This window comes from Drosophila takahashii, chromosome 3R (assembly GCF_030179915.1).
Source record: "Drosophila takahashii strain IR98-3 E-12201 chromosome 3R, DtakHiC1v2, whole genome shotgun sequence".
NCBI lineage: Eukaryota > Metazoa > Arthropoda > Insecta > Diptera > Drosophilidae > Drosophila > Drosophila takahashii.
Genome location: NC_091681.1, coordinates 10,602,701 through 10,614,714, shown reverse-complemented (window position 1 = coordinate 10,614,714; position 12,014 = coordinate 10,602,701). Strand labels below are relative to the sequence as shown.

The following is a 12,014-nucleotide window of genomic DNA, read 5'->3' as shown; positions in this document are numbered from 1 at the left end:
CACTACTACACTACTGGAGGCCCACACAGATACTCTGGGGCATAGTCGGGCATTTTGTGTAAATTCTCGGCGCACTCATTTTGCACATTTTTGTGTAACAGCAGTGAAAACTCGCCGTATACGTGATTTTGTCAAATTTCAAAGCTCACGTCGCTCCACGTTGCCCTAGCAAATGAAGACGCCCAGTTTTCCCACTTTTCCGGGGGGAAGGTCGTGTGAAAATGTATGCGCCAACATTTCCAACTTGTTCGTTTGTGTGTGCTCTTTATTCGCCACTTTTTTGCTGCTTTTCTTCCATTTTTGTTTGACACAACTCTTAGTTTGTTATGCATGTGCGTGTCTGTTGGCCAAAAAATCACCCGGGCCCCGGGTCGGCGGAACATCTGGGGGGTAGTTCATGCCGGAATCAGTAAGTGAAAAATTGAAAAGTGGATTTTCTTTTCCTTCGGAGGCGGAGTGCCGCTCTGCCACAGCCAGATTTACGTGTGCGACGTGACTCGCAGCTGTTAATTCAATAGATTAGCGAAATGACACAATTTTGGAGCGCCGAATTTGCCACTTCCACTTATGTGCGCTCCCTCTCTCCTCCGCAGTTCCCCGCACGGAGATCCTGGGAGAACCGGACCGCTACGTGAAGGCGGGCAGCAACGTGGTGCTCCGCTGCATCGTGCGCGGCGCCTTGGAGCCACCCACGTTCATCATGTGGTACCACGGCGCCGAGCAACTGGCGGCCGACTCCCGCCGCCACCGCACGCAACTGGATCCCAACCTGCCGGAGGCCTCCGGAGAAGGCCAGAGCACGGTAAGTGCACAGCGGAAAATGCTCATTAATTAATTATGCACTTAATACTTTTGTAAATATTTAGAATTTTTTGTAATTTAGGAAATTATCTAATTCATTACAATTTGTATCATTTATTTATAATTTACATTTAATTAATATTTAAATACGTTAGCTGATTATTGTGCCTACACTCATAAAAATAATTTTCTACATTTTAGAAAATTGCCCTAAACAAATTTTCGCCCTTGAACTGAGAAAAATTTTCTATTTTCACGACAATTTTGCCATAAATTCAAGGCAGGTGACCATAAAAAAATATTTTTAGGGTTAATTTTTCTATTTTTCTAATAATTAGGGCGATTTTTTCGATTTGCTTCGATTTGACCTTTTCTAAATCCAACGGCGAATTGCCCTAATTTTTTTTCTAAAATTTGTCTAAATACAAGGGCGATTCGCCTTAAAAATCACTCCAAAAGTGTGAAATTCGGTAGCCCAGCGGTCTAATTACTTGCGCTTTCAACTTTGCTATATGAGGACTAAGGTCGTGGGGTTGTGGGTTCGAACCCTGTGTGATTCAACTTGATTTTTATTTATTTTTTTTTTTTGTAAACGTTATAATACTAAGGACATTTTTTCGTCCGAATTTTAAATTAAAGTAGTCTTTAAACCTTAAAAACGTATGGGAGTTCTGAGTTAAAAGCATCTTTGTGTTTGCTGGCAAGAAAACGGGACTAATTGTCACAATCGTCAGGAAAAAATATACGGTTTAGTTGCCTTTAGTCAAAATATAACGAAGACCTCAAGAAAATAAGATGTCTGCAGAGTTTGTTCGTTGTCTTGCGCGATGGGTCTGTGGTGCAGCGGTAGGACGCTAGACTCTAAACCGAGAGGTCGTGGGTTCGATTCTCGCAACGACCAAAAAAAGTAAGTTGTTTTTTCTCCTCATATTTATTTCCCTAATTCGTTTACAAACATGATTTTTCAGTTCTAACGGCTGTGTTGAATAGATCGGGCCCCCCTCTTAACGCAGCTTCCATATAAGCTACACACCAATACAATAATATGAAACGGTGTCCTCCGCCGGTGTTGTTTAATTAAAGCAGCAGTCCCAGAATATAGACGATTAAAAAAAAAACATGCTTCCCAAATTCAGTTAAGCATGCTCAAACACGATTTTTTTTAATTTGTCTAATTTTTTAGGGCATTTGCCTATAAAATCAGAAAATTCGCCCTTAATTTTAGAAAAATACACCTTAAAATTAGGGCAAATCACCCTAAAAACAGGAAAATATTTCTTATTTCAAGAAAATTCACCCTAAATTAAACCAAATTTCCATCGGGATTTTTTAGAAAATTTTTCTAAATACACGGGCGAATCGCCAGCGGATACGATTTATGGGCGATTTTCTAAATCCACGGGCGAAAAGTCAGTTTTTTAGGGCGATTTAGGGTAAAAATTTCTATGAGTGTAATCGTAATAAATTTCCCAAATTTGTAAACCTATAAGAAATCTTTGTACTGCATTAAGACAATAAATTAATGGCTATAATTTGTTTAACTTCTTGTTATAATATTATTACATTTTCCTAGGTTAATTCAATATTTCTAAAATCTTTTATTTAAATTTTTAAAATCATTTTTTTCTTCTGTAATTCTGATATTCTTCCACTTTTCCACGACCCAAAGACTCCCTTGTTGATTTTAATTTAATTACTCTCAATTTCCAATGGATTCTCGGCTGCTGCTGGCAAGCAAGAAATATTATAATATTGTTTCGCAAAAGTTTCAGTTTTGTCGCATTTCGCCTAATTGCCTCCATAACTTTGTTCCCCTGGAACGGCGCAAAAAGTCAGTTCCGGCACATGCCCAATATTTGGAGTACGTGTGTCCATGTCCGAATGAAAACTGCCTGTGTTTATCTTTTTCTTTCCGAACTTTTCCTTGGGCACTTGATACTGTAACTGTAGCGGCCTGTGTTTTTCTTCTTCTGCAGATTGGCTCATTAATCATCGAGTCGGCCAAGAAGCGCGATACTGGCAATTACACATGTAGCCCGTCGAATAGCCCCAGTGCGACCGTAACGCTGAACATAATAAATGGTGAGTTGCAGAGCGGGAATTTCCACGCAAAAAATATAAACCAATATTACAGTAATTTAAGTCTTAAAGTCGTATTACACTCTCATATTAAATTGGCCAAAAAATAGTTTACATTACTTTGATATTTTATTTAAATCAGGTAATAATTAAATGCGTTATTACCTATTAATTATATCAAAACAATAAATTTTAATTGGGTACTTTCGTATAAATTAAAATTAGGTAAGAAATTAATTTGGCTTATGCACCATTATTAGTTTTTAATTTGGGCACAGTTTATTTACAGATTTTATATATAAGCCGAGTTTGCTAAAAACTTCTCTATAAGCCTTATATTATAAGGGATTTTATACAGAATTTACTTGGCAGAATTTTAAATATATTTGGTAATACATCCCAACACTATATAAACAAATTTTACTATAAATGTTTAATATAATGCAGCAATAAAATTGTATAATATAATATATCAATAATTTATAGAATATAATTTCTTTCTGTGCAGGGGAGACAAATTGCCACAATGTTTGATTTTTTCCTCTGAATTTTCGTAGGCGAATCGTCGGCCTCGGCGGTCACCTCGTCGGCAGCCACCACCCGGGCCTACGCCCTCAGCATCCTGGCTCTCCTACTCAGCGTCATCATCATCGGAGTGGGCCACCGCACATGACATGTCGCTGCCACCAAGCCAAACTGAAGGGCAGGAGACACTGACAGCAGCTACTAGAGAGCGAGAAGACGGGGATCCCAACACTCTGCCAACGTAAAAGTATAAAACCAAATTAACTTGATAGACCCAAATAGCAAATGCGAGAAGAGAAGAAAGGAAAAGAGAGATTAAACGTAATAATTGAGTGCATGTTGTAAGCTAGTTGATTTTATCCACTAACTAATAACCAATACATATAGAGGATGATTCCGTAATCCCCGGATTACCGCAGGCAGTTTCGAGAACCCCGAGCCCCAGCTAATCGTAAGTTCTACCGGCTCTAAGCGAACTAGTTAGTAAGCCCCTAGTCTTAGGCAGACTCCTAACTGACTTTGTTATCTAGTTTTTGTTTGGGTTTTTCGGTTCGGATGCGGGGACCTCTGTTTTGTGGAAAATACCGAGTAAGTTTGCATAAATGCATAACCGTAAATATTTATGCAGTCCAATGTGAAATTGCATCGATATCCTGAATCCATTCGGACCGCATGAGCGAACCGGGAAGGAGGAAAGGGAACGGACAGGGTCTGGGAAATTCCTGCCATCAAACGAATGCGTTTTTGGAAAAATTCAACTCGAATGCATTTGCATGGCAATTTGAGTCTGGAACAACATTGGCAGTCTCTTTCCTATGTGGCGACATGCTGAACCTTTCAATTAGCCATATCTCCCGCACTCTTCGCACAGTTTCGCCCCTCTCTCTCACGCACGGATCCCTGACAACTTTGAACATTTATTATTTTTAGCAAATACCGGACTCCGGGAAATCCAACTTCCTTTGCCGATAAATTCAACCAAAAATTGTATACCCTCGAATAGGCCGTCCCAAGGATCGGAGAAGTTCTGCATGATTTCCAAGGAGTTTAGTTAACATAATCTTTGGCAAATAGAACACCCGCAAATATGAACTTTTCGATATGTGTGCGACATCGCAAACATTTGCATAGCCAATTTATGGAACTCTATTTTATGTGCTCTTATCTCACGAACAAGCTCGAAACATGCGGGAAAAACCAAAATTCATAAAGTAAATAATTGCGTAAGGAACAAAAAAATTATAGCAAATACATGCATTGATCGGAATGGACATCCAGCAGAAAACAAGAGAAAAGCAAACAAAAACAATTTAATTGATAACGAAAGTAAATTTATTGAATTGAGCGGACTGAATCGCGAACTGTATATAACTCTATTGCGAACTCGTTCAACAAAAATGTAAATTAATTGAATATACAAATAATATAAATGGCAGAATCCAACCAGAGACGTATTCCAAACACTAATGAATTGCATTTAAACGATACAAATAAATATATAAAATAAATAAACAAATAGCAGGCGGGCAGGAGACAAAGGCGGAAGGCGGCCAAAGAAATAAATAAAACGAAATCAAACGGACAGAATGTAAACATCGTGTGCATCGCGAACCCGCAGGCCCGGCTCGTATTTATTTATCCACTTAACGTCCTTTTTAATTACACACACTCCCCGATCCACGGCAAATCCCATAAAAATCGTCTGAAATTAATTAAAGTTGTCTCTGCTCCCTCTGTTCCAGCGTGGAAACGTGGAAATTGAGGCTGCAGCGTCAACTTAATTGCAATTAGGTGCAGGCCACACACACATTCTCCCACTCAAACAATGCCCTCAAAGCGGCATTAATTATGTGTGCGATTCTCCCAAGGCGCCGTTTGTCACACCCTGCGTATACTTGATGCGCTCGCCTTTGAGCGTTTAACAAATTGATCCTGGGCCAAGGTAACCGCAAGCAGCTGTGAGCAAATGCAAACGCAAACACGCTCCGCAGATGGGCGAGAAAAAAAGCCACGGAAATAAATTTCTGTGGTCAATATTACAGCGGGGGAGGGCAGGAGAGGGTTAATTTAACAGGGATTCTTTTCACGGGTGTGGACAATTAACACATTCCGGCTTGCATGCATCAAATGCTCGCGGTCTGCGGCTAACCGCCTTTGAGCCATCCACCCACTGCCACCCTTCCCCATCTCCCGCCACTTAACTTCCAGCCTTTTATTTCCCCGCCAAAAAGCCACCAACAGCCCATTGGACACCCCATAAAACTGAATGTTAAACAATGAAACTTTGTTAGATTTAAGCGGCGTATATGACCATAGCAAGTACTATACAAATCGAAATCAAAATACATTTCTAAGCTCTTAAGTGTTTTTCATCAGCTCGATTAACGTATAGACGCCTTACGTGTAATTATCAACATCCCGAATAATTGTAAATAAATCGCATTACACGCAAACGTCCCGAAATCGAAACGAGGTGTGGACATTACTTTTTAAAGACAGACACTCGAACTCACGTGTACTCATGATATAGCAAAGTTTATTGTTAAGTACCGACTAATAACGAAAGGAAATACTTACACATACATATGTAAACGAAACTAAGAACTATGTGAAACTTTAACTGACAAATTTATTGCATTACATACAATAAAATAATAAAATTAAATAACTTAATGAGGTCTTTTCAACGACTCAACATTTGGGTAATTGGTTCTGTTAGGAAAACAATTTGTTGGTTTTATGGTAAGTATAATCTCAGAATATTTATTTGTGTTCTTTTGTTTTGGATCGAAGAGAAGGTAAATTAGGTAAATATTCTGAGACTTTTAATTTGGAAAAACCGTAGACAACCAATGAAAACAATAATCTCTCTACTTAATTGCAGTGACAAATATTTCGCCTTTTAATTTTGAAAGCCAATAACATATTAAAATTCAATGACTTAAGCAGGATTTTTCAATAACTTAAAACACTTAAAAATGTTACATATTAAAATCCAGTAATTATTGTAACTTCGACTTTAGTCGTCTACATATTTATATAAAATAATTTAATTTCTACTGTTTAAAATATTCAAAGATTAAAATATAAATTTCTATGGTGAAAAGGTAACTTGTAAACTTTTGGCATACATTTATGCATAAAGCTGAAAAATTGTATTTTTATCAATTTCCAAAATTGTTCTTTAGGACCTGTTTCTTAAAACTTCTTAATTAACTAGACTTTCGGCAGTGGGCTAAACTTTTCTAAAGCAATTTGAATTTCTTAAAATAACCAGGTATTAAAATCGCTTGAAATTTTTAGTTTGGAATTTGGTTGACCAACAAGAGGACGGGTCCGGAGTTATCGGTGATGATGCGACGGTAGTTGTCGTTGACTCCGAATCCGCGAGTTACCTGATGGAGCATCATGCCTGTCACGTCCCCTGTGATGCCGTCGATCAGAGCCTGAGGCACCAATTGGGCCACGGCGTAGGCCAGAAGGATGCCCGACTCCCTCTCCAGGATAATGGCGGCGACCAGGCGACCCACCCCCTGGCGTCCGATCAGCGGAATCCCCTCCCCCGCCGTGAAGTCCGTGGCCGAGGTCAGGCCGTCGGCAATGGTTCGCACCGTATCTTCGTCCACCTGAACAGGGGGACTCATTTGAGCAGCCGCCGAATTGAGCAGGATGCAGGCCACCTCCATCATATCGATTTCGCAGTCGTCCTCCAGGATGCGGCTGTGATTGTGGCGGCAATGGCAGACATGTGAATTGGGGATCGAGGGTGGCGAGTACGACTGGTAAACGATAGTCTCGTTTTGAAAACGGATCAGTTGCGTCATCTGGGATACTTCTTCAGAGGGATGGGAAAAACACTCAGAGGAGATCACGTTGTAGGTGTTATCGTTTTGCTGCAAATGATCGCCATGTCGTTCGAAAAATCCGGTTTCTATCTCTTCCGCAATTTCACCTGCTGGTTCTACGGGCTCTGGGGTAAAATGATCACCGGAAATATATCCATCTTGTGTTTTGAAAGTCTCAATGGCTGCCACCAGAACCGCGAGACCACCTTCAATTCCTTGCAATTCTTCACCCGGAGGCATGTCCCCCTCAATCTCAGAGGCGTGGCTGCTCATGTCCTCCTCGGAGATCATTAGTGGCTCCTCCTTGAAGTCCAAAACGTCGATGAAATCATCTTGGTCAGCCGTAATGTGTACGAAATCGTTGCCGTTAACAAGTTGGTTGGCCATCGTTTGTCGAAATCCACTTATTGTCCAAAAATGTAATGTTCTTATTCAAAACGCGGAGTTACCAGGGATGGCGAATGCAATTATGTAGCTGCACCTATCGATAGAATCACTTGATTTCGTGTGAATGGCGATTATTCATGAGCAATTAGGGTAGACCTTTCTAATAAGAAGTGCGATATCGATATAATGGTATCGATTTCTGAGGCACCCCTGATTACTTTCAAAATGAAATTATCTTTGGATATTCAAAACATATTGTTAACAAATGTTTTTTGCTTAAAAGTTAAATTCGGCAATATTTAATGGATAAAAGTGGGTGCAGGAGTACAAATTAATCCAGCCAGCCCAAAGAGTTTAACAATAGCCATCGGGTCAAGGCCAACTTGTTGTCTAATTCCAGGCTAAGCATCAAGGACGAACGTGATTGAAAGGATTGATTTGCGAATTTCCATTAGGACAGCCGATGTCCAACAATTGTTACAGCCGCATTGTATCTGGCATCTAAATCAAAGCGGGGAGCATCGAGAAAATCGAAATAAAAGAAATGGTCCCAGACTTGGATGGGAGGAACCTTAATTAAATGGAAATAAAATACAAGCGATGATGGTTCTGATAGAAATGCGAAGCATCAATGTTAGAAAGTATGAAACAGAAAAGTTATGAATTTATATCATGGCAGTTAATATAATAGATTTACTAATGAATTCAAAAAAAAATCCTTTTTTTTGTTGTCTACGCCTGACACCATTTTCTTTCGAAAATTAAGCTTCTCTACCATTTAACATGTTTTTCTTAAATGTTTTGGAATTTTTTTCTTCCCACTGACAAATATTGCATATATAATTATATAATTATTGAATTATAATTCAAAAACAGTATTTTGATTCTTATTCTTTATCAAAAAATTTGGTTTATTCAATGATGTTTTAAAATATCTGTACACATTAATATATGTACTTAATAAAAAGCCCTGGGTTTCATTAGTTTACTGTTTTGAGGACGCACTGCACATAAATTTAAATCTAATAAATTGAATAAGCCTCTCTAAAATAGCTTTGACCTGCTACCCAAAACGAATCCTCACAACGGCAACCGCAGCTTAACGGGAATGCCCGCCATGGATTTGTCTCAACTTTTCGAACGCAGCATTCAAATGCAAATTTTATGCAGCAGCCAAAGCAGCGAAGCCGCACAATTCTCGGAAAGGGAACTAATGAGTGCTTATTCAAGGGGGCGTGGCGGGCGAAGGAAATGCCTGGGGGCTGACCAGGCTCAGATTTAGTTTCAGCCAAAGCTGAAGCTTTTCTCTTGCTTTGGCCCAGGCTCAGAACAGGGTCAAACTACGAGTAGGAAATGCAAAGGGCATTCACATTTTGATTTCATTATTGCCATTTTCTGGGCTGCAAATTCAGACTGACTTCCGAGTGCAACGTCACCGCCTCAAGGATGGTTTTCACCTGCTTTTCCTCTAATAAGTGAGCACCTGAATGCGACTGGGTGGTTGTGGGTGTGTGTGCCCATTGTGGGTGCTCTCCTCGCAAGGTGAGCCATTGAAAGGTGGCTCAAGGAGCAAAGGTGGGTAGCTAATGCCAAAGAGCCGAGCCACAAGCACCCACACACACGGGCACAACAAAAACTCCTTTCAATTTGAGGGCGCAAAAGTTTTCGGGGCTTTCGGAATCAAAGCCAAGCCGAGCGGTTTGAATGGGATTTGTGCTGGCAAAGGATTATGCTTAAAAGCGATTTTATATACATCCGACAAGGATGTATTCTCATCGAGAGTTTTCTTCAACCTCCGCAGCTATGTTGGTCATTTGCCAAAATTTGTTAAGGTGCTTTTAGTCCCCTGCAGGTGGTCTCGGGCTTAAGATCGATTAGGCTAAGAAAAAGGGAACTTGAACTTATGCATTTCCGAGTATTAAGACCTTTAGGCACTCAATGAATTCCAACGTTTTAGTTTCGTTAATTCAGTTGGGGATTCATAAATATGCTTTTAAGTCATATAAGTCGCGTTTAAGCTAGTAAGACAATAAATTATTATTAGACTTTTAATACTTTTAAATGTTAATTAATAAGACAAACCAATTAGAAAAAAAGCCAACTATATTATTCGTATTAAATAAACAATCCAATCCAAACAGTTATTAACAAACACAAACAACTACGTACATTCTTTTCCTGCAAACAAGCAGTGAACTTTTCTCAAAGAGCGTATTGTAATTAAATCAATTCTCATGAATTAAGATGTTCTATAAGAAACCCTTCGCCTGCACCGTTTTATAAGGCATTCCCCACCATAAATCATTGCCCCAAACTTTCCCTGAAATATTACCAACTGCTGCAAACATATTTCCCGAAATTATGCAGAAAGAAAAGGTCTTTTCCGGTGGTCCAAAAGGCAGAGAAATGGAAAAGTGGAAAACGGAAGCATGCAGGACATGAGTAAACAAGGACCGTCCAAGGCCGCTGGCCCAAAATTATAAATTTCCGTTGAAAATGAAGTTTCAAAAGTTCTGCATCAATGGATTTATTTTTAAGCAAAAGGCCGCTAGCCGAGGACGAGGACCCCGACTCAAACTCGAACCCAAAACGGAAGGCCAAAATGGTGACACCGGACATGAAATAATTTCAATTTTTGGTCATTTCCCCAGCCGAAAAAGAAAGGAGCAGTCCCAAAGCGAAATGAGTGAATTTAAATGTTTAATAAACTTTCGCCAACTACGCACACAAATGGGTGGAATCTTCGCCACAGCTTTCCACCATCCCTTTTGCGCTTTTCCCCCTCTTCTTCCGCCAAGCCACAAACTGCGAAAATGGCCAAAAGGGAGTGTGGGAAGGGGGTTTAAGGGGGGCACCAGGCGTCGCCGTCATTGCTTTACACTTTTCTTCTAGCACTTTTCATTCATTTAATTTTTCCCGGTCACCTTTTTTTGTAGCCGCTTTCCCCTTAGCAGATGGCACTTGGGTATTTAAGGTTCGCTAATGCCTCCAGCCGCTGCCGCTGCCGCTGCCACTGCCACCGCCTCCGTTGCGGTGCAAATGGGGCGTGGCATCGTCCGAGCCAGGCCAAAACCAAGGCGACAGTTGGCGGCCGTTTCCTAATTACAAATCACTGGCGGTTCCCACAGCGACGCCGAGGGAAAATGCTGGGGAAAATAAGAAAAAGAAATTACATTCTTTGCAGCATCGTTCCCCTGTTTTGTTGCTGCTTTCTTTTCGGACTTTCTGGGTCAACAATTATGCAAAATACTGTTATTTTAGGAGCAGACCGTCGCATTTATCTGTCCCTTTTCTGGTTGGGACTTGCGGCCTTAAACAAAGCGCTCCCCAAAAAAGAGGAGACGACGGGGAGTTTCGGGGTGGCAAATGCGGCGCATCCGTTTTATAATTAGTTAGCTACCCCCTGCAGAAAATAGGGAAAATGGAAGCCGGGTAGAGTCTTTGGGGTAAAACAGCTTTTAAGCGCGAATTAAAGATTTAATTGCTTGAAATTTGGCTAAGTGCGTTGCGCGATTATTGGTGTTTCTTCTCAGCCCTATTCCCTCTTCCCCATTTCGGTTTGAGTGATGTAATTGTTTTCGTATTTAAACTCTCGGAATTAGCCAAATGTTCAAGTAAGGTTATAATTACATCAAAAGGGTGGAGCAGTTACCAGCTATATTTCCAAAAATATGAATAAAATTGAGGGCACCGGAAAAAAGGGTTTCAAATAGATAGGTCGTTGCACACCCTTAGGCAATAGTTTTAGAGATTTGTTTGTCATTCCTAATACTTGGCCCCTAATTAATATCTTATGAACGATTTAATATGAAAAATCGAATGATAAGACTTATTTATAAAGTGGTTAAAAAAATATTTTTTAAATTCATAAGAAAGTAGTAATTATAATTTATTTGGTTTACTACTAGACCCCCAGACCCCTTTTAGCTCAAGACTATTAATGCAGTGATACACAGATAGATATAGAATGTTGTGAAAATTTAATTTGGATTCGTGTACCCAATCAGTTGATCCCTCCAATCATGGTCCCCTTATCCTTGTGGCTTAAACGGTTTCTGTGGCTGTGTCTCTCTGGCCAACACAGCGATGGTTTAATAGTTTCGTATTTTTCACACGTTCCACTTCGGTCTGCCGCAGCTCGCATCGAAGGCGGTTGGGTTGATGTCTTCGGCCTCTGGGTAAAAGTGGAAGTGACATCATTAACTTCTCCTGCCGATGCCAGCCATAGACAGACCCCCTTGCCTCTCCACGCCCCTGATTTCCCGTCTACGGGAATGAGGAGTCTAAAAAGTTTGCAACTGACCCAAACATCAGTGGGCCTCATCTGTGCATCTCACAGATTGTTGCTCTGCCTCTCGACGCTCAAGTTGTTTGCTT

The 12,014-nt window shown here is 40.3% G+C and overlaps 2 protein-coding genes across 4 annotated transcripts in view; one reads left to right on the top strand and one right to left on the bottom strand.

Annotated features, from left to right (window-relative positions):
• Positions 1-6,047, top strand: part of dpr11 (defective proboscis extension response 11) — an 80,056-nt gene extending 74,009 nt beyond the window's left edge. Inside the window, exons 6-9 of one of the 3 annotated variants that reach the window (XR_006412441.2) lie at positions 594-802; positions 2,778-2,883; positions 3,438-3,726; positions 3,793-6,039. Coding sequence is in view for 2 of the 3 variants with exons in the window: in XM_017142069.3 (XP_016997558.2) it covers positions 594-802; positions 2,778-2,883; positions 3,438-3,553 (431 nt within the window). In the remaining variant the exon portion in view is untranslated. Of the gene's footprint in view, positions 1-593; positions 803-2,777; positions 2,884-3,437 lie in introns of all 3 variants that reach the window. The other 2 variants (XM_070216511.1, XM_017142069.3) reach the window with 2 other exon arrangements.
• Positions 6,048-6,073: 26 nt separating this feature from the next.
• On the bottom strand, positions 6,074-7,824 carry LOC108057624 (uncharacterized). The gene has a single exon (XM_017141956.3). It carries the CDS (start codon positions 7,635-7,637, stop codon positions 6,705-6,707), a length of 933 nt encoding a protein of 310 aa, XP_016997445.2. The 5' UTR covers positions 7,638-7,824; the 3' UTR covers positions 6,074-6,704.
• Positions 7,825-12,014: the final 4,190 nt, after the last annotated feature.

Bases quoted from the DNA above. Each gene is read 5' to 3' on its own strand.
- LOC108057624 (XM_017141956.3), bottom strand. From the start codon at position 7,637: ATGGCCAACCAACTTGTTAACGGCAACGATTTCGTACACATTACGGCT.